Raw genomic sequence first — 23,008 nt, 5'->3', positions numbered from 1 at the left:
AAGTTAAGACATAAATCTACATTTCTTATGGGAAATTAAAATCCAGTCCATGAGTTTTTTCGGCCAAAAAGTCAAAACACAGTTAGCCATTTTTGCTGTCAAAAGTTGATATTTTGGTCATTTCTCAGTATGTAGAGCATCAAATTAGATGATTCTTGAAGAATTGGACAACTAACTCAAACGGCTAGAAATTTTATTTTTTGTACAAGAGCTAGTTCAGGCTCTATCATTGAGAAAATATCAACAGAAATTGGTGCAAAAATAGAGCAATATTGAAAACTGATCAGAAATGTGCAAACCTACAGGGGAGGACAATACGCTACCTTAACTCGCATTTTGAGGATGCGTATTCATATTTTGGCTACTTTACAGCTAGAACCAGTTGTACTTCAACTTGCAGCTCTTTCCTATTACTTTTGGGCCAATTTTCTGAACGAATTTCAGTTGGAATGTGCAAGAAGCATCTTGGAAATTTGGAGAAATAACTTTTGAGAATCTCAAGACACAATTCAAACAACTTGAAGCATAATTGCTTGGAGCTTTAATTCTCTATGAATAGGACATTTGTTGAACTTGTTTGATAACTTTGGAAGGCTAGAGACACTACAAAAAATGTAGTTTTCATTAGTTTTTCTTAGTTCATTAGTTTAGTATAGAGTAGTATAGTTTCCATCCATTCTTGTACTAGCTAAACTTGGATGAGATAAATGATGAAGATGGAGATGCTTGGAACTCATGTAACAAGGGTGAATTCTCTCCTATCATTTTGTTTCTTGTATTAATTCTTATGTTTGACTATAATACAAGTTTAGTGTTTGCTTTCATGTTTAGTTAAAGTTTATACTTAGGGTTATGGATGAACTTTCTATATTTTGTTTGTGATATTTATTTTGTTAGTTGATGATATTATTTTGAACAAGTTATTTATTACTTTGGCTTATCTAATCATGATTAACTGACCATTAATTGTGATAATTTTAAGGTGTTAAGTTCGCAGTGATAATTGGAATTTGACACTAATTCAAGGAAGTGATAAATCTAGGGAGTTCACTCATGAGAGTAGAGGTGCACCTTTATGACTTTAGTGGCCTGTTTCATGTAATTTCATAGAAAAAATGAACTTTGACGAGTGCGGGGTATGCATATAACAATTAAACTCATTCCATAATCAAGTTTATATTTATAAAATTCTAAATAGCTCACACGCAATTTTTAGTATATATACAAGTCGAGATTGGGTATAGGGTATTAAGGGTCGAGTCCACAGGGAAGAATGTCAATTACCGATGGTTTTCAAACTTTTTTATTATTTAGACTACCACAAGTGCAAAAAATTAAATCTACACTATAAACGTGAGATAAAGTAATACAAATAACAATAAAAAACTCCTAGAGGTATGGAATTCCTCACTACTCTTGCAAATGAAAATACTAGTTAACTGAATGCTATTATCTTGGCTAGTTATGGTGTAATTTCCTAATGTATGTGAAATTTACTCTCACAGTGAATCAACTATACTTGTAGCTAAGCTGTACCTACTCTCGTGGTAATGAAATTAACTTACAAGCTCATTTCTTCTATGAAATTACATGAAACAAGTCACTAAAACCACAAAGGTGCACATCTACTTTCATGAGTAAACTCCCTAAGTTTATTACTTCCTTGAATTAGTGTTAAATTCCAATTCTTATTACAAACTTAACACCTTAAGATTATCACAATTAATGACCAATTAATCATGATTAGATAAGCAAAACTGATAAATATCTTGTTCAAAATAATATCATCAAATAACTAAGTAAATATCACTAACAAGATATAGAAAGTTCATCCATAACTCTAAGCATAAACTTTAGTAAAACATGAAAAACGTGAAAGAAAAGACCATACTTGTATTATAACTAAACATAAGATTCAAATACAAAAGTTAAAGAGTTGAAGAGATGGAACCCCTAGTCACATGTGAGCAACATCTTCTCCATCTTCAAACCTCCATCATCATTCGTGCTTAGCATGATACAAGATAAAATAAAACTACAACAGCCTACCTAAGCTAATGAACTAAACTAATGAACTAAAAAAAACTAGTGAAGCCTTCCAAAGTTTACAAACAAGCTCTTCAATGACCCTAAGAGGAATTTAAGCCAAAAATGAGTTGTTTTTAATTGGCAAATTTGGCTCTTGAAATCTCCAAAGGTTGTTTCTCTAAGTTTCTATACTCTTCTTGAGTAGATACAACCAAAATTATTAGATGGAATTGAGCTGGAAAAGTTGTGTGAAAGTAAGGTAAGTTGATGAACAAGTTTAGAAAATAGGAGAGAATATGTGACCTCATGAATACGTGACCTGATGCCACGTATTTAGAGCTCACATTTTCACTTCTATGAATTTAACACCATTTCAACTGATATTTTCTCAATGATGGAGGCTAAAACAGTTCTTTTGCAAAACACGAAAGTTGTAACCTTTTGAGCTAGCTTTCCAATCCTCAAAAATCATCTAATTTGGAACTCTATATACAAAGAAATGACCAAAGTACCCTTGATTGGTCAAAACTGTGTTTCAACTTTCGACAACAAAATTACACTTCTGTATTTCAATATTTTGACAATGAAAATGACTAAAATGGACTTTGAGGTCTCACAATAAGTGTAGATCTATCTCAAATATTCAAAATGGTTTAAGAATCACCTCAATCTGATACTTGTATCTCAAGATATATGATAAGAGTTTATTTACGTATTTTTAAATACATTTTATTAGTTAATTTTGGTTTGATTATTTAGTTTTATAACTAAAATAACTAGGTTTTGGTAAAAATATACAACTTTTGTAAAAGTGGCTAATATGGCATTTCTATTGATTTTAATAGTAAAAACTTCATTTTCTTGCAGGTTAATGATCCAATCACCAAAGGATGTCAAATGAAGTGAAAAGTAGATAATTGGTGATGAATTCAAGTAGTAAAAAAGAGAAATGAAGTGAAAAACGTTTAAGTGAGGAAATGCAACTCAAGACAGTTTTGACACTCTTTGGTATTTTGACTATATCTGGAGCTACATTTATCGGATTGAGATGATCTTTATACCGTTTTAAATCTAAGAAAGAGACCTACAATTGGTATGATGACATCGAAATCTAATTCTTCTGTTTTCATGGACAAAATGTCGGAATACAGAAGTTGCATTCTGTGGTCGGAAATTGAACAGGGGTTTGACCAAGTGGTAGTATTTCGACCATATCTCAGGCTACAAAACTAAAAATTGAATGATTTTTGAAGCATTGGAAAGCTAACTCAAAGAGCTACAACTTTTGTGTTTTGCATAAAATCCAGTTCGGCCTTTATCATAGAGAAAAATGCAGTTGAAGCAAGGCCAAGTTGAAAACGCGAGTATACAAAACGCGAGTTTATGCCGCGTTTTGTAGCCGAAATTCTGCAATTTTGCTCAGCCATTTCTCTTGTGTTCAGACTACTTTCCAGCTATAAGTTGCAAGGGAATTCGGTGCACATGCTTCAGAAGACAAAAGGGCAAGAAAGGTGGCTTATTTTCAAGTCAAAAACCTTTGTTATTGACTATCCTAACAAAGTTTAGATTTGGGAATCAAAAGGTGGAATTTGACTTGGAAAAGTGGAGCTTTGGAGTAGTTTATATGCAGAGACATTTGGGAGAAGCAATTATCATACGGGAGAGAACTTGAAGTGCAGATATGTAGTTCTTTCATTTCCTTAGTGTAGTAAGTGTAGTTAATCCATTCTTGTATAATAGCTAGATTAGGATGAAGATGGAGATGAACAAGGAGGAGTTGAAGCTCAAGTGACATGGGTTATCTCTACTCCAATTCTTTATCTTTTGTATTGGATTCTTAACTATGGTTATTATGCAAGTTCTGGAATTTATGTTTATTATTTGTTTCTAAAGTTTATGCCTTGGGTTTGGTTGAACTTCCTATGATTGTTAGTGTTTATTATTTGGCTATTTGATTGCTAGTATTTGAACAAGTTATTTAGCACTTTGGCTCTTGAAATCATGATTAATCTGGTACCATTAATTGTGATTATCTAAGGTGTTGTTTCTGCAATGAAAATTGAGATTTAACACTGGTTCAAGAAGTGCTAAACATAGGGAGTACACTCGCGAAAGTAGAGGTGCATCTATGTGGTTTTAAGTGATTAATTTCATGTAATTTCACTGAAGAAATGAACTTGTAGTTAATTTCACAACCATGAAAATAGGTGTGGATTAGTTATGAGTATAATTGATTCACTACGAAAGTAGGTTTTATATGCATGAGGAAATTATACCATAACTAACCTAGATAGTAGTATTCAATTATCCAAATATAGCACTTGCATGAGTAGTTAGGGATACCATAATCTAAGGAGCTTTCATTTGTTATTTTGTATAATCTCAGCAGGTTAAATTTGTTATAATTCATTGATAGTCTAAATAATAGAGAAGCTTAGTAATACCGGTAATTGTTCACTCTTCCTCGTGGGATCGACCCGATATATACCCTAAACTACTAGTTGACCTGTATACTTGCAGTGAACGGGTGTAATTCGGTTTTTTAACTTGTACGTATGTAAAATACCCGTCAATATAGTCGAAATATCAATAGGTGTCAAAGTTGTCTAACTTTTCCTCTTTTATAATTAATTGCTTTTCCTCTTTTCACTTCATATTCTCTTTAAAACCTTTTAAATCATCAAAAATTATCCAATTATTTTCTCAACTCACTCCATTTGATGATTGAATAATTAAACCTACAAAAACATGAAATTTCCACCACTTTAATCCATAGAAATACAATTTTTAATACTTAAACCACAAAATGTCAATCTTTACTAGAAACTTAGTTATTTAGCTATAAAAAGATATAAACCACACCAGAACTAAATAATAAAACATGCTTAAAATGCACAAAATACACACTTATCAAATTTGTAGTTAGTTTCATAATCACGAGAGTAGGTATAGTTTAACTATAAGTATAATTGATTCACTACGAGAGTAAGTTTCATATACATTAGGAAATTACGTCATAATTAGCCAAAATAATAACATTTAATTAACTGGTGATTTCACTTGCAAGAATAGCGAGGAATTCTATAGCCCTAGGAGATTTCTATTATTAGTTTTATTACTTTGATTTTATGTTTGTAGTATAGATTTAATCTCTTGCAGTTGTGATAGTCTAAATAATAAAAAGAGTTAAAAAACAGTCGGTAATTGATAGTCTTCCTGTGAGATCGACATCTAATATTCATGTACTCTATAAACGATCTGTATACCTATAGAAAATGGGGTATTTAGGTTTATTAAAATTTAGTGTATGATAGAATCTCATCACTTTACTAGAAGCTAGTCTTGATTTATAAGTTATAAGTTAGTTGATTAAGTTAATGAATGATAAATTAAAGGAATTTAATTTATCTACTTCCTCTCATTAAGATTTCTAACTTTTACTTATTACTAACATAGTAGAGACTCTAATGAATCACACACATTATCAACTTTCACGTATCTCATGAAGTCTTGGAAGTAATGTTGGGCATTAGAAGATCCAGCCGAGGATATTTCTAAAACGAAGAAACTCACTATCACAACATTTTTAAACATACCCAAAAAGAAGGATAAACACATCCCCTCAAATTGGAGAGCACTATCATCTTCATACTGACACCATTATGTTGACAAAAAAAAAACTATTAAAATTTTAGTAGTTTCAGAATTGAATTTGTTATTTGATTACTTAATTAGGATAAGAATTGATCCTAAGTTTTCGAAATAAAGTTTGTTTAGGAATTGGTCAGTTGGTCTTATATGCCGAAGTCCTATGTTAGTAATAGGGCAAACAGTCCGAATAGTTTGAGTTAATAGAATTGCTCATGCCTTCTCGCTCTCACTAGAAGTTAGTTGGCCTTGGACTTTCCGTTGAGTGATTTTTGTACTAACAAGTCGCACTAGAGTCTTAATTTAAAAGGGTTGATCTTGGGGTGTGTGAGGTGCCTATGTCATAGTAAGGTTAAAATAAGTTCATTTCAAAATTTTATACTTGATATTAAAATATTTCACTGGTCGGTTGGATGCATGTACATTATCATAGACATAAACACAAATAGATATAGCGTGACATGATATAATAATATAAGCAAATTCTTAAAAAAAACTTTATTCAAAATTATTGTTTTATTATTGCTAGGAGGTTAAGTCATCACAATTACTGTACATAAAAACTATGGATGGGCCGGGGGAGAGAAGAACTAATGTATAGCTTTAATAGCGATCATCCCAAGCAAAAAGGACGTGTAGATTTAGCATTACTCACACATATATTTCATAAATAAGTAAAAAGAAATATAGCAAGAATTTCCAATCTTGAAACCATTATTCAGCGCATATTTGTTTTGATACACAACCCCAACTAGAGGAGGGGAAACGAAAAGAAAAAAAAAAGGAGATTCGATCACCCTTTCTGCCAGTGTGGTAAAACCCCAAGATTTTAATACTGACCATTGATGTTTTTCGACTTTTATTTTACACTAACAATAGTACACACAAAACAGGGGAAAAAAAAAAACACTCCAGAATTCATAAGGCATTGATAGGGCCAATTCCATGGAAACTTGTAACGTAACCAATATTGTCATCCGCAAACAGATATGGAATCCATAATCGTTGCCTTTATATGGGCTTCAATTCTACGTTGATCAGTGAATCCATCTCCACGGTGCTTGTAAACAACTTCGCAAGTTCGTGCTAGATTGAGAATCACTTTGAGAATTTCTCTTGGAATGGTAGTAGGCCTTAAGCATTCCTCGTTCATGATCTTCCAAGTATCCTCATACATCTCTTCAAGCTTCTTCATTGCCTCTTCCTCCGACACATTATAATCTTTCATGTAGCATTCAATTGCTGTGCCACTGCCTCTTTCTTTCTCAAACTTGAAATGCAAAGAGTTTAAATAGATCAAAATTTTTGACATACGTAAAATATGGGAACTATATATTATAAAGTGTGACCGAAAAGATTTGATTAAGCCAGAACTACTCATATAATGTATTAAAGGTTACTAAACATTGATAAATCAATTATTGCATACAAAATGAATAGAACTATTTTTCACTATATTGACGAAAAGCATATCGAATCTCAATGCGTGTGAGTATTTTATGCGAGATTTTGCAGTGAAAATTAAGAAGATCTAGAAGCAAGTATAATCATGAGATGATACTACGACAATTGCGCAATGCAGATACAAGTTTGATTACTATATGTACATATTTCGTTATAAAGTTGGCAAAACAACTAAGAAGACTTGAAGAAATGTGATCATATCGTCACACTATATCAGTGAGTTAATCCATTTCGGAAATTCTATTGTTTTCCTTTGTTTTTTGGAAATTCTGCTAGTTGGCTTAATCTAATTCTTGTTAGCCGATTAAATGCCACAACAAATTCAAACCTTGTGACTGCCAACATCGTTAGTCAATCTGGCATGTGTTGTCAAAGCAACAAAGAGTTTTGGATTAGTTGACATCCACTTAATAACATCCTCCGAGGCACCATCCACGCCCAAGAAAGCTGCTGATGGCAGTAAATAGTATGAGCTGGTGATCATGCCATTGCTCAAGTAATCAGCAAAAGATGGTAATTTGTTTGTAAGAAACCACTTCGACTGAGTGAAGCTTGTCCTCATGTATTGTTTCCACTGATTAAAACAAATGAATGGATGAAAATATTGGATTAGTAATATGCTCCATCAGGGTATTTAAAATTTCAATGAAAAGTATAATGATAACTTCTATTGGTTTACTGCATCAAGAGCTTTAGAACGTCTTAATCTAGGCTTTATCATACAACATGCACTGAACTTTTGTAGTATAAAGTGTTTGAATTTCGACTAATAGGTATATCGGTAAAACTTCACTATGTTTTTTCAGCGCAACAATCGATATATATAATAGTGCTAAAAAAATAATTTTTTCTTCATCAATTGGTAGCGGGGACACTTGAGAAGAATTAAGGTGCAAACCAAGGTGTATTTTAACACAGCCCATAGAATTAAAAGAGTTCAATTCTTTAGCAACGTGGTACCATACTTCTTCTATATACTTGTCGAATGCAAAGGTTCTTCGCTTTTTAGCTAAATCTTCCTCAAGCTCCTTATTAAAATTTAAAAGCATCGTGTAGGCTGCCTTCAAGTAGTCTGAGAGTTGATCAATCCCATTGCCATCCCACCTGCAAGCAAAGAAAACTTCCTATGTCACTGCAAATCGTTATGCAGCATCGATCTAGAGAAAATTTATTTAATGCTCTTGTAATGGTTTCTTTAATTTGCTGCCCCATGATTGGACAGCCACTTGATTTGAACTTGCAACGATGTAAGGTTAATTTAGGTTACGTAATTGGAGGTCAAATACAGCTATCTTAGGTCAGGTCCATCCGTCTCACTAAAACAATAGTAGTCTAATTTTTAGGGTTGCTTGCTACGTTGAAACCACTGTACAGAATATGGAGAGGGGAAGGAAGCCACCTATTCTGAACACACAAACCACAATATATCAATTAAGATTTTCACGGTTCTGTCAATCTCTAATTCGATTTCAATGTTTTCATGGACCAATACATATTGTATGAGCTACAGAAAATTAATCTAATATTCTGTAATGATTTCTTTAATTTGCTGCTCCTAATTGGGCAGCCGATCAAGTGATTTTTTTTCCCTTCCTTTTCAGTTTGCAGTCTTTTTGTCATGTTGATATTTTAAACTACAATTATTCTGGACTGGAACGGTCCTAATTTTTCCTCTTTTAACAAGACATGAAAGCACAAGAAGTTTGAGCAAACACCTTAACCAATATGACAAAATAGAAGTAGGTATATGCTTACCGTTCTATAGATTCCGTGAAAATTTGGAGTTCATCTAGAGTGCCATAAGCATCATACGTGTCATCAATCATTCCACAAAAAACTATTGCTTTTGCGAATGTCATTCGAGCAAGAGAGTACTGAGGCTCATAATAGGTTCCAACAGCCCAAAAGTAGCATTCCACAATTCTGTCCCTTGCATATGGAACTTTTGTTACAATGTCCAAGTCCTTCCCCCACCTGTATCGTCATGAATTTAATCAAAAAAGAAAAAGGAAGTTGTACACTGATTAATGTAGCTGTCTAACAAAAAATATGGGAATATGCAAAGGCATTTGACGTTTTACTTGGGATAGATATTGGAAAAGAGTGATTGTTAAATCAACTATCCCTTTTGGTAGTTTATCATAAAATTCCTGTAATTCTTAAAATGAAGGTAATTAAAACTTAATTACCGCTCCATGAAATTTATAGAGAAAATACTCATTTAAAGGTTTCAAATCAACCAAAAAAAAAGGATATGCTGGTTTTTCAGGAAACTGCTGTTATTGTACTGTCCTAAAAACTCCAATTGAACCTAAAAATGCACCAAAGATTATATTATATAAACCTGTGGAGTTAATGTTGCGAACAAATCTTAAATTGGGGAACTGGGGCCTCAATGGAATACCTGATTATCTCTGAAAGTTCTTGTTGATATAATATCTGCAACAAGTGGTAATCCAATTTGGCAAGCCTTAGCAGCAATTTGTTATTAGATTCATCTTTTTCATACATGGAGATGTAGCAATAAGCCTCATATCATGGGATGCCCTTATGCAATGGCTGTTCAAGAGCATGTTTCACTTGTTTAGCAGGAGTAGAGCCCAAGTGGGGAACTCCGAGTGTCAGATGAGTGGTTGTGAAAGCAAGGGCTTCTTCTAAAATTTTGTCTCCATTTGTTCTGATGTGAGCAGCTTCATACAGACTTAGCAGACCCCTTATGTCTTCACATAAGGATTCCTTAAACTTACCATTATCATCAATGAATTGGTCCAAGATGCCTGTATGGGAAAACTATTTATTGCTTTTTCTATATAGTTTAATTTAGTTCAAACTTTTGAAGCAATGAATTTAGCAAGAAAGTTGTGTACCACAAGAGATATTAAAACCATGTTGCCTGAATAGTCGGAATTGAAGTGCTGCAGTCAATAAATCACACTCTGGATGCTCCTGAAAGTTGGGATAAGTATAAAAAAGTTCTTGTAGCTGCTGCTCAATCTTGTCCTCGAAATGATGCGAGATGCCAAGCCGTTCAATTTTGTCTATAAGATGGAATTTTTCCATCATGGGTTTTTCAGTTTCCAAAAGCATGCTCATCACTTCTTCCTTTAACATTTCAATTTCTTTGGCATACATTTCATATCCCTGAAATGAAAATATTTCTTCATTGAGTTTGTCAAATAAACCTCCCAAAGTTTCTTATGAAACCCAGAATTCTTAGCAAGTAAACAGTATTGAACAAATGCTTACTTATAAAGCTTGGTGTGGAATGCAACGGAGACTAAAGTTGAGGAATTTTAATACATTTAGAGCCAAGAACTCAAGTAATTACAGGGAAAACAAAATAAGAGGTCATTGTCAAGTTGTGGTAATAGGAAAGGAAATATAACTCTAGTACTCCCAGAAACATTATGTACATATATGTATGAAACTAGACATTTCATGAAGGCATAATCATATCCGCGTTGATGGCATCAATTACAAAGGGATCAAATAAGAACGTTTTGCAAACAAATTTGCCACATAAATCATCTTTTGATCCAAGTATATATGCAACTTACTTTTCCCTTAGGAAAAGGAAAAATAACCTGCTTATCCAGAGTAAATGAAGCGATACGATCAGCCCAAATGTTTTCAGGGAAGTCTGCTAATTGGCGGACGATCTCACGCTGATTGTTTAAGAGGCCAGCAGTTTCAGCTGAGGCCATTTTGTTGGGGCAAATTGGGAGAAACTTGAGCTTAACCAGTGTTATCAATTCTGACCACCTTGATGATCAGCCAGAGGAATCCAAGTGCGTATTTATAGACCCAGGAACTCGAGTAAATTACACATTAAGGGCTACGTGATAGGGTGCATTTTAGGGGGTATTTTGGGCATTAATGCACTTTCATTCGATTAAATATTTCCAGTAATTGAGTGGATTCTACTGATATTTTTATTTTGGTGTCAAATTGCAGGACTAGATGCTGAAAAGTGCCTAAAATCAAAATCTAGAGGATTTGTCATACGTGGGGCCCGCTTGAGAGATGAAGAAATCTAATTGTAATAGATTTTATTTTATTTTTATTTTTATTGGAGGAAGTCTTGTTTTAATTGTGGAAAAAATCCCCTCCCAAAACGGTCGGACACAAACGGAGGGAAGTATTTAGACTTCCGTAGGGAGGCTTAGGATTTTATTCCCTTCTTACGTTTTGTTTTCAAGTTTTTTTAGAAAAACGAAAGAGGGAGAGGCGGCATCAGAGGAGACAAGGGTCTCCATTGTTGACTGAGTATTGCTTTTGTTTCCATCTCCGGTTGACTGGAGTAAACTCTATTCTCCCCTGAATTGATTTAATGGAAGGAATCAATTAAAGCAATCTCTCGTGTGCCTTGTGAGAACAAAGGAAGGAAAAAAAAAAGCTAGCCGCAATTGTGGAACTTTGAGTTGTCTTTCAATCTGGGTTGACCGAAATTAAAGAAGGAAGAAAAAGAAATTCTCGCATGTCTGCATAAGCAACTTGGGAAAAAGCAACAAAAGTCCCGATTCGACAACCTTTCTCAGTTTTCCACGCACGGTTTGTCCTCCATTAATGGAGGGCTAATTTTCTAATTCTAGTCAAAGGGACAACTGACAATTTGGTTCGGCATTCACTGTGAGATCTAAACCGTTTTTAATTATTTTCTTCATTAATTGATATTCATATGTTCCCAGATTTTAATTGATATAGTCTTGGGTATGATTGATTAGTGCGCAATAATTAATTATTCACATAGGCTATTTTGCTATATAGGGGTAATTGAATCCGTAATTGTTCGTTATCTCTATTTTAGTAGCAACTGGCATAATCGAATTTGTGTCAGGGGAATATTTGATCTAACTTAAACAAGCCCTCGTAGCGTGTTTGTTAGTTAGGATTGGGCCTTTCTAATTATTAATGCAACCTAGAAATTAAATCCTACAGTCGTACCTGGGGTTGTTTTGGGTTAGAGAAATAGCTAACGGTCGTACCTTAGCTATCGATAAATTAAGGAAGGGTTGGTTGTTTATCGCGTGCATGACAACTATAACCAATCTATTAATAAATGTTGGGATTATTTTTACATCAATGATCAGTGCATGAACCATTTCTGAAGTATACCCTTGGCTAGAGTTTCTCTTAGTTACTTCTTTTAATTAATTATTTTCTGCATTTAATTTGTTTAATTGGCATTTGATACCAAAACCACCCCCCATTAATCTTGATTTGAAAAGAAACAAAATATCTTGCTAGTCCCTGAGGAGACGACCCTGCTTACCACTGTCTACTAGTTAGGGAATTCGGTTAAATAATTAATTCAGGTATATCGGATTAAGCAAACTCTTCGGGAACAGGGTAAATCAAGTAACCCATTGCACACTTAGAGTCCCTGCTCCAGTACTCGAATTGATTACTGACTGTTTTAGGTGGTAGTTAGGATTTATTTGTTATTATTATTGCACAGGTTCGGCACCTGTCAATTTTTGGCACCGTTGCCGGGGACCACCAGCCGCAGTTCCAGCTCCTTAGCTCCACCGTGTGCGGATCCGGCGCCTCCTTCACCAGCAGGTAAAATGATAGAAGCATAGCGGGTCCAGCCTACGTCAGTCAAGTGCTGTGTGACCTCATTCCTAAGGTTCAACATATCAAGTGTAGGGCCATGGATGTATTTACAAGGAATTATCTTCCTTGTGCAAGACGAGGCATACCGCTCCTTGTCGGCAGCCCGGGTGAAGGTCAAGTGACCGCCAAAATGGGCCGGAGAGGAGATATGAACCTCCCTATTCTGTCCAAGGCGGGTACGGGGCCCTCCAGGCCCAGTCGATGGGGCAGGTCCCCCTAAGGGGACCGTAGGCTGAGGGGTAGAAGTAGAAGGCTTATTCTTGCCTTTGGTTTTTGGCTTAGTCATTTGAGATCAAAGGGCAAGGCAAAGGCTAGGTAAAGGTGTTCAAAAATATGTCAACAAACAGCCAACAAAGCAAGTGATTCCCAGTCACAGCTCCCAATCACAGACGAGTGCAAAAACAGACAATAAACTCACCCAAAAACTAATTAATCCTGTGAATCAGCAAAATACTTTCCGATACTACCAAATCAACCCAAAATTCACTTAATTGGACAAACGCAGCAAAATTCCCCCAAAAACTAATTAAACAGGCAACCAGGGTAAAAATTCTCCCCAACTATCACTGATTGAGCACAAAATTTGACAATTAGTTAGCAATCACCCACGGATATAGCACAGCACCCAAAATCAAGCACAAAATATCTGTCCTCAGCTAGCAATTAAAAAGAATCTGGCCTCAACTACGAAAATAAAATCCTGTCCTCAACTAATTAGTGACATAAAAATAAAGAAAGAGATCACCGGAGGTGTTTCGGCCACAACAACAGGTACAGTGGAGGGGCAGAGGCGACGTGCGTGGACCTCACGCGAGTGACTGAAACGCAAAAAGGCGTCCGGCTGCTGCTGCGGCTACTTGCTGAGCTTGGCTGGTGAAGGAGGCGCCGGATCCGCACACGGTGGAGCTAAGGAGCTGGAACTGCGGCTGGTGGTCAGCGCGCACGGCGGCGCGCAGCCTGGCTGCTGGTGCTGTAGCTTCCGCGCGCTGGCTGCGCAGAGAGAGAGGGAAGTCGCGCGCTGGCCGCGGAGGAGACTTGCGGCGTCTGAGTACTGGAGGCTGCGCGAACTGCGAGCTTGCGCGAGAGGGGCGGGCTGCGCGCACGGACTGTGGCTGCTAGAGATGTAATCGAGCCAAGTCGAGCTCGAGTATCGCTATACTCGAGCTCGACTCGACTCATACACATAGAAGCTCGAGCTCGACTCGAGCTCGATCGAGCCCGAAAAATCGATACTCGAAGATCGACTCGAAGAATTTCCTTAGGCTCGAGACTCGACTCGATAAGGCTCGATCTTTAATCGAGCCTTATCAAGTCGAGCCTTATCAAGCTTTTTGACTCGATTTGACCAAAAAACCAGATCAAAGGTGACGTTTTGCATCTTCACAAATCAACTATACAGCACTTGGCACTTTCAATATAACAATAACCCAAGGAATTCACAAATGGTGAAGTGGTTCAGTGATCAAATGGACAACTTAAGCTTTTACATAAGGTGATATTTAACTAAATTTCAAGTTAAAGGCAAGAGTAACTTATTTATAATGCACTCTTATTTATAAGGTGATTCTAATGTCTTTCAATAGGCCTAGCATGTATAGACATTAGAATCAGAGACAGTGAGAATTTAACTCAATACATACCCACTTCAGTACCATTCTTTTTTGCTACTTCATCCAAAATTTTTATTTGCGAGAAACAGAAACGATCTATTTATTTCTGCACTCTAAGACCAGCTATTCTGTTAAGTGTTCATATATTTGAGTAAATGCAATAAGAGAATTGGCAATGAAGTCAGTTTGAACACCAATTATGAATGTGATACTTAATTACAGATTATCAGAATCAGCGAAGAAAGTTGAAATCCTGAACAAGCATGATAGTGGCTAGGCTCAATCAACTGCAAGAGGCCAGCAACCCCATGATATCATGAAATTGTTGACCATTTAGTGAAGGTTCTCCTACAAATGTTTTATATAAAAAGGTCGAATGCAACTATATTGAGAATTCAGCTTTCTTGCTCAATACAGAAATGGACAAATGCGAAGCTCATAAAATCATTTTAAAGCAAAAGATAAATGTTCTGCAAGGAATTAAGATAATGATGATTGATGAGCTGAGCCACCAAATTGAGAGACAAACAATTATCTCAAACAGCCACAATATCCCAACTACCACAAGCTCAATTCAGAAACCAATGCCAAGATCTATCCAGAAATTCCTTTTCCCCACAAATATCACTAATTACTAACTAAAGAAAGCTGCTTTAAACAAGAACATGTCAGAAAAATATTTGAAGAGCAAATACTTGAACTCCAGCTGTTGTTGTATCATTACTTATGAAAACAGGGGTATCCAACGTGAATGGAGTAGTTGAATCATGAGCAGATGATCGCAGGATAGAAGATACCTCGGGAGGACTAATTGCCATACCTACAATTTACCCATAAAGTGAATATAAACATTCATTAGTACCAGCATATCACCTCAAAAAAACTGCCCAACATATTATACATTTAGCTTACCAACTCCTTCGACATTGCCTTCTAATCTTGAGCAACTCGTTGAATGTCTAGTGCCACTTTGCATTTTCTTGACAAAGATTCTGCCCGACTGGATTCAGAAGGCATGAAGGTAGTAAGACATCCAAAACAGTCTAAGAAGGAGCAGAAAAAGAAAAAGAATAAGCATGTGAGGTTGCTCAAATCCGAATTTGGGCAAATTCATCACACCTAGTTGGTCAAATCATAACACAAAGGATTTTGAAGTCAGTCTTAGCTATATTTTTGCACACCATTATCCTAAGTCTGATTTTTTTAAGAGCACAAATTAAAATTATTTACATAAATATTGCACGATTCCTAAATCTGCATCAGGTATTTGGCGCTTCTTGAGCGCCCACAGAATTGAAGTACTTAGAAATCCGCAGATGCCTCATATGACGCATACTATTACTAGCAAATGTCCAGTTTTAAACCAAAAGTACAAGGTTTAATGTTACCGCAGGACAGATGGTTCAAGTGGAGTAAATCCAAGAGCAGGAGACTCTTTGTTCTGGTGGACATATACAACATGCCTAGCCATTTCAAGATCAGCATCCATCTCACTGTTGTGTTAACACTCACAACTATCAAAGCAAAAATAATCAATGCTCTTAACTTTAAGCAGCATGGTTTGCATGGTTTACGGATAACAAGTTTCCTAGTCGATCTTGGCCCATTTTAATGCCAGAGACACAGAGCCAAAAACAGAGGAGCACTTACCTAAGTGAGCCAGAGATGAGCAGTGATGAACCAGCAATGAACTAGTGAGATCTTGGTGCTTCGTCTTCGACACTCGGCAACGATGAACCAGCACGGCAGGACACAGCCGACAGGAGACGTAGAGCGCGGCGGACTGGCGGAGGCCGGAGAGGCAGAGAGCAGCTTCGATTTGGGACCTGGGACTTGGGACTTGGGACTTGTTAAGGCGATGGCGATGGCAATGGCGATGGAGTCTCACAGATGCGGCGAGCAACGGCGTCGGCGACGAACGGAGTGAGGGTGTAGATCTAAATCAGTCAGTGGCTGCCGGCTGGTGAAGTGAATTTTTTTGTTAGGCTTTCTTCGAACAGAGAAGAAAGTCGCACACAGAAGGAAGAAGTCTGTTCTTCCTTTTTTTATTTAATTAACTCCGGCTCGTCGAGCTACTCGACGAGCCACGAGCCCGGGAAATACGACTCGAAACTCGACTCGATTTGGAGTCGAGTTACTCGAAACTCGACTCGAACTCGGTCAACCCGAGTTCGAGTCGAGTTGTTGACCGAGCTACTCGCGAGTAGCTCGCGAGTAGCTCGGCTCACTAACATCCCTAGTGGCTGCTGCTCTGGTCGCGCGTACAGAAAGGGCTGACTGGGCTGCCGCTGCTGGCTCAGCTGGGTCGCGCGCCTTGGTCGCGCACGCTGGCTGCTGGTGCTGTCGTGCGGCGCGCGAGCGCCGTTTGGTCAGCCTGTGCGCAGCTAGATAATGTCGAGCCGCTGGAGAGTGCGGCGGACAGCAATGGCGGCGTGCGGCCAGGTGGGGAGCGGCGGCGGTCCAAGCAGAGGAAAGGAAAGAAGAAGAAAGAAAAGAAAGAAGAAGAAGAAAGAAAGAAAAAGGAAGAAAAGAAGAAGTAGGGCTACGATTTTTTTTATTTTTTTTTTCAAGGAACCTCTGGCTAAGGCGTGGGCACGCCTAACTGCCCCTAGATTTTTGACTATCTGTCGAAAATTCTCGATCCGTTAGCGTGACCACCTAGCGTGGGCACGTCTAACTGCTATAGAGTCCGCAGATCCTGAACGAAAATTTCTTTCTCTCAGGCGTGACCACCTGGCGTGGGCACGTCTAACTACTAATTTCCTGCCACCAAACATCAAACTATTAATTGATACCAACACCTAACTAAAACTTCAAAAATGCATGAAAACTGAAACAAATAGTCTTGGGTTGCCTCCCAAGTAGCGCTTTTCTTTAATGTCTTTGGCTAGACATGGCCAAAACCCTCAAGCAAGATAAAGTGGATTTTGGAGGTGTACAACTTCTACTTCTTCAACAGCGAATCCCTCTTAATAAGGCTTGAGACGATGGCCATTCACCACGAACTTTTTCTCCGTTTTTAAACTTTAGATCTCCACTGCACCATAATGAAACACATTAGAAACGACAAATGGACCAATCCAACGAGAACGCAACTTATCAGGAAAAAGTTTAAGCCTCGAGTGATACAGGAGGACTTTTTGTCTCACTACAAAAGATTTTCTGGAAACCTGTTAATCATGAAAAATTTTACTCTTTTCCTTATTGATCGTGGCATTCTCATACGCTTCATTTTTTATCTCCTCTAACTCTTGTAGCTGCAATTTCCTTTGGACCCCTGCTTCGTCTAATCCCATGTTACACTGTTTCACTGCCCAAAACGCCTTGTGTTCGAACTCCACGGGGAGATAGCAAGCCTTACCGAAGACAAGTCTATAGGGAGACATCCCAATCGGCGTCTTATACGCGATTCTGTACGCCCACAGTGCATCTTCTAGCTTTAAACTCCAATCCTTTCTATCCGGACGCACCATCTTCTCCAAGATCGACTTGATTTCCCTGTTTGACACTTCGGCCTGACCGTTTGCCTGCGGGTGATACGGTGTGGATACCTTATGGAGTACACCGTATTTTCGAAACAAGGCAGTGATAGTCTTGTTGCAGAAATGTGTCCCTCTATCACTAACCACAGCTCTTGGCATTCCAAAACGGACAAAGATATTAGATTTTAAGAACTCTGCAACCACTCTAGAATCATTAGTACGGGTGGCTTTGGCTTCCACCCATTTAGAGACATAATCTACAGCAAGTAAAATGTATAGGAAACCAAAAGACGAGGGAAAAGGACCCATAAAATCTATCCCCCAAACATCAAAAATTTCAACAAACAACATGGGGGTTTGAAGCATTTGGTCCCTACGAAAAATATTCCCCACCCTTTGACACCTATCACAGGATTTGCAAAATAAATACGAATCTTTAAAAAGGGAAGGCCAGTAAAAGCCACTCTCTAACACTTTGCGAGCTGTTCGCTTGGGCCCAAAATGCCCCCCACATGCAAATGAATGACAGAAATTCAAAATAGAGTGAAATTCACTGCATTTACACACCTCCTGAGCACTTGATCCGAACATTGTCTCCCAAGGTACGGGTCGTCCCAATGTAATATTTAGCATCACTCTTCAACCTGTCTCTCTTAGCCTTTGACATCCTGCCGGCAGTTGATTGGTCACTAAGAAATTTACTAAATCAGCATACCAGGGTACAGACGAGTTAATAGCAAGTAGTTGTTCTCTGGAAATGCCTCCCTCAATGGTGGCTCCTCCTTATGAGCAAGCAGGCGGCTCAAGTGATCAGCGACTAAGTTTTCTGCCCACTTTTATCCTTAATCTCCAAGTTGAACTCTTGAAGAAGCAGGATCCATCTGATGAGCCTTGGTTTAGCATCTTTTTTTGTCATCAAATATCTCAAGGCTGCATGATCAGAAAAACTATTTCTTTTGCACCAACAAGTAAGGTCTAAATTTTTCTAGTGCAAAAACCACAGCTAGCAATTCTTTCTCTGTTGTAGAGTAGTTGAGTTGAGCTCCATTCAACGCTTTAAATGCATAGTAGATTGCATGAGCAGCTCTGCCAATCCGTTGCCCCAGCACCGCTCCCACTGCATAGTCACTCGCGCCACACATTATCTCAAATGGGAGGCTCCAGTCTGGAGGCTAAATAACAGGTGGTGATGTCAATGACTCCCTCAACTTGTCAAATGCCACCTTGCACTCCTCGGTGAAGTCAAATATTACATCATTCTGTAGTAGTTTGAACAGGGGCGCTCCAATTTTGGAGAAATCTTTGATGAATCTCCTGTAGAACCCTGCATGACCCAAAAAGGAACGCACCTCCCGTACACTTACGGGGTAAGGCAAAGCACAAATAATATCGACCTTTGCTTTATCTATTTCTATACCCCTGGCCGAAACTACATGCCCTAAAATAATGCCATGATCCACCATGAAATGACATTTTTTCCAATTTAGAACTAAATTTGTCTCAATGCATCTCTTCAAAATTAAAGCTAGATTATCCAGGCATTCATCAAAACTATCCCCATACACAATAAAATCATCCATAAACACCTCAATAATCTTTTCTACGTACTCAGAAAATATACTTACCATACACCTCTGAAAAGTTGCTGGGGCGTTGCAGAGGCCGAAAGGCATCCTCCGGTAGGCAAATGTACCAAAGGGGCAGGTGAAGGTAGTTTTCTCCTGATCCTCTGGTGCTATTGCGATCTGAAAATAACCAGAGAAACCGTCAAGAAAACAATAATAGACACGGCCAGCTAACCTTTCTATCATCTGATCAATAAAAGGTAGAGGGAAGTGATCCTTCTTCGTCACAGCATTCAGACGCCGGTAATCAATGCATTGGCGCCATCCTGTGGGTTTCCTCACCGGGACCATCTCACCCTCTTGGTTCTCCTCAACAGTTACTCCCGCCTTTTTCGGGACTACTTGCACGGGGCTCACCCAAGGACTATCTGAGATTGCGAAGATGATCCCCACCTCTAGGAGTTTAAGTATCTCCTTCTTCACCACTTCCATCATTAGTGGGTTCAATCTCCGTTGCGCTTGTCTAACTGGCTTTGCATCATCCTCGAGTCGGATCCGATGCATGCATAAGGAGGGGCTAATTCCTTTGATATCTGCTACACTCCACCCAATCGCCTCCTTATGATCTCGAAGAAGACGAATCAGGTTGTCTTCTTGCCTTGGTGATAGGTGTGCAGATATGATGACTGGCAGTGTTTCCTTGTCCCCGAGAAAAACATACTTCAGATGCTTTGGGAGAGGTTTGAGCTCCAATTCAGGTGCCTGCACAATAGACGGCAACAATCTTGCCTGAGTTTCTGGTACAAAGACAGAAGTAAGCTCATACCTTGGAGAAATTGGTGGGAGCGAATGCAGTGCTCCAACAGCCCGGTATAACTCATCACTCAATTCTACATCAGGAGTTGCTCCCAACTCAAGATGTTTGGCTAATGCCACTGCCAGTGCATCAACCCCATCCAATTCAAATATTTCCTGTACAATGGGCTCAACAACACTTAAAGCATAAACAGAGTTAGTCTCATCTGGGTACTTCATCGCATCAAAAATATTAAAATTTACAATTTCTCCATCAAACTCCATCGACAAAGTACCCTCATTTACATCTATTTTCGTCCTAACAGTGCTTAAAAATGGCCTACCTAACAAAATAGGAGACGGATTTAGTGCCCTTTCATCCCCCATGTCTAGGACATAGAAATCTGCAGGAAAAACTAACTCATTGACCTGCACCAAAACATTTTCAACTAACCCTTCTGGGTAAGCATTGGTACGGTCTGCAAGTTGGATTATAATGCCTGTGCCTTTTAATGGACCAAGATTAAGGGACGTATAAATTGTTTTAGGCATTACATTGATTGACGCCCCTAAATCCAACATTGCCTTCCTAATCGAGGCACCTCCTATCTTGCAGGGAATGGTGAACATACCTGGGTCTCCACATTTTGGTGGGAGTTTCCTTTGGAGCATGGCTGACACGTTTTCTCCCACCGTCACTCGTTCATCTCCCCTTAACTTCCTCTTGTGGGTGCACAAGTCCTTCAAAAATTTGGCATATTTCGGTATCTGCTTGATTGCATCCAGTAAGGGGATGTTAATCTCTACTTTCCTGAACACATCCAAAAGCTCTTTTTCCTTCTCTACCTTCTTTGTTTTTTCCAACCTGCAAGGAAAAGGGGGTAAGTTAGAGTTAGTAGTGAGTGGAGGGGTGGAGGTTACCTTAGGATTCTCACGAACACGTCCTTCCTCCTCAATTTCCTTTTCTATCTCCTCCTCACTTTTGCTTTTTGAATTTCTCACTTTAGGCCCTTCCAGATCCTTGCCACTCCTCAGCGTCATAGCACTTACATTCTTGGAATTTACCTCGGGTTGCGATGGCAGTTTCCCATAAACGTGGGACTCCAAGCGGTTAATGGCAGTTGCCAATTGGCTTATTCGAGCTTCTTGGTCCTTCTTTTTCGCTTTGGTGTCCTACTGGAGCTGCGCGGTACTTGCTGCCAAGGATCTGATCTCCTGTTGAAGCTGAGTAGTAGTCGTGGCCAGGCTTTTGACTAGGTCCTCCAAGGAGCTTCCTGAATTGGAGGATGAGAGTTGAGATTTTGGTTGCCAAGGCTGGTGGAATCCTGGTAGACGATTCGGGAATGAACTTTGTTACCTGTTCCCATAATTGAGATTGGGATGGTCCCTCCAGCCCGGGTTGTACGTGTTGGAATACGGGTCATACTGCCTGCGGGGCGTGGGCACGCCTCCGGCCATATTTACCTGTTCCGCCCCGTCCTCTTGCAGAATGGGGCACGTATCCGTACAGTGTTCCATACTCGTGCAGATTCCACATACTTTCGCTCGCGGCATGTCCCTCATGGCCAATTGCCTAACAGCTGACGTCAACTCTGATAGTTGCTGCTGGATGGATGACGTCTCTACCTCGTTAACCCTTCGAGGGGGGTTACTCTCACGGTAGCCAAACTGCTGAGAGTTCTCTGCCATGGCTTCAATGAGCTCCCATGCCTCTCTCGGTGTTTTATTTGCCAGGGCTCCTCCACTCGCAGCGTCAATAATACTCCTGTCAGTTGACTGGAGCCCTTCATAGAAATACTGAATCAACAATTGTTCACTAATTTGATGTTGTGGACATCTAGTGCACAACTTGTTGAACCTTTCCCAATAGTCGTACAAGGATTCCCCGAAGTACTGCTTGATGCTGCAAATCTCCTTCCTCAAACTCGCAGCCCGGGATGCGGGAAAAATTTTTTCCAGGAATTTCTTTTTCAATTGTGCCCACGTGGTGATACTACCTGCAGGTAGGTAGTATAACCAATCCTTCGCTGCATCCTTGAGAGAGAAGGGGAAGGCTCTCAGTCTTATTTGCTCCTCAGTGACCCCAGGAGGTTTCATGCTAGAGCAAACTACTTCGAATTCCTTGACATGTTTGTGGGGTTCTTCACCAGAAAGACCATGGAACGAAGGCAGGAACTGAATCAACCCCGATTTCAGCTCGAAAGAAGTATTTTCAGCCAGAGTTGGGAACGTGATGCACAATGGCTGATGAGTCAGGTCTGGGGTAGCCAGCTCCCTTAATGTCTGGGTGTTGGCCATGCTAAATTCGTCTTCTACTGACTCATTTGCAAAAGATAAGTGCCCTTCTTTTCGTCTCTTGGTTTCTTGTCTTCGCCTACGCGCTGCCTTCTCAACCTCAGGATCGTATATCAATTCACCTGTGCGAGAGGAACGAGGCATAAACTAGCAAAAATACCAAGAAAAATAAAATAAAAAAAACTAACTAAGTAAAACAGAAAACTGCAAAAGATAAGTGCCCTTCTTTTCGTCTCTTGGTTTCTTGTCTTCGCCTACGCGCTGCCTTCTCAACCTCAGGATCGTATATCAATTCACCTGTGCGAGAGGAACGAGGCATAAACTAGCAAAAATACCAAGAAAAATAAAATAAAAAAAACTAACTAAGTAAAACAGAAAACTGAATTCAAAAAGAAACAAATAATTCAGATGCCAGTCCCCGGCAACGGCGTCAAAAATTGACAGGTGCCGAACCTGTGCAATAATAATAATAAATAAATCCTAACTACCACCTAAAATCAGTAAT

The 23,008-nt window shown here is 38.7% G+C and overlaps 3 protein-coding genes and 1 long non-coding RNA gene across 4 annotated transcripts; all 4 read right to left on the bottom strand.

Annotated features, from left to right (window-relative positions):
* Positions 1–6,649: 6,649 nt before the first annotated feature.
* Positions 6,650–10,888, bottom strand: LOC113755190 (vetispiradiene synthase 2-like). The gene is made up of 7 exons (XM_027299249.1): positions 10,725–10,888; positions 10,008–10,281; positions 9,545–9,917; positions 8,896–9,114; positions 8,106–8,244; positions 7,469–7,714; positions 6,650–6,946 (listed from the first exon to the last, which is right to left on the bottom strand). The coding sequence occupies exons 3-7, from the start codon at positions 9,649–9,651 to the stop codon at positions 6,650–6,652; spliced, it is 1,008 nt and encodes a 335-aa protein (XP_027155050.1). The 5' UTR covers positions 9,652–9,917; positions 10,008–10,281; positions 10,725–10,888.
* LOC113755189 (viridiflorene synthase-like) lies at positions 9,676–10,844 on the bottom strand. The gene is made up of 3 exons (XM_027299248.1): positions 10,725–10,844; positions 10,008–10,281; positions 9,676–9,917 (listed from the first exon to the last, which is right to left on the bottom strand). Exons 1-3 carry the CDS (start codon positions 10,842–10,844, stop codon positions 9,676–9,678), a joined length of 636 nt encoding a protein of 211 aa, XP_027155049.1.
* A 3,898-nt stretch (positions 10,889–14,786) lies between the features above and the next one.
* On the bottom strand, positions 14,787–16,390 carry LOC113755191. Its single transcript, XR_003465599.1, has 3 exons — positions 16,017–16,390; positions 15,279–15,366; positions 14,787–15,186 (listed from the first exon to the last, which is right to left on the bottom strand). It is a non-coding gene; the product is annotated as an uncharacterized LOC113755191 (long non-coding RNA).
* A 4,929-nt stretch (positions 16,391–21,319) lies between these two features.
* LOC113755192 lies at positions 21,320–22,506 on the bottom strand. The gene is made up of 2 exons (XM_027299250.1): positions 21,566–22,506; positions 21,320–21,482 (listed from the first exon to the last, which is right to left on the bottom strand). The coding sequence occupies exons 1-2, from the start codon at positions 22,504–22,506 to the stop codon at positions 21,320–21,322; spliced, it is 1,104 nt and encodes a 367-aa protein (XP_027155051.1).
* Positions 22,507–23,008: the final 502 nt, after the last annotated feature.

This window comes from Coffea eugenioides, unplaced genomic scaffold, assembly GCF_003713205.1.
Source record: "Coffea eugenioides isolate CCC68of unplaced genomic scaffold, Ceug_1.0 ScVebR1_1297;HRSCAF=2123, whole genome shotgun sequence".
Lineage (NCBI taxonomy): Eukaryota > Viridiplantae > Streptophyta > Magnoliopsida > Gentianales > Rubiaceae > Coffea > Coffea eugenioides.
This window is presented reverse-complemented; position numbering and strand designations above follow the sequence as displayed.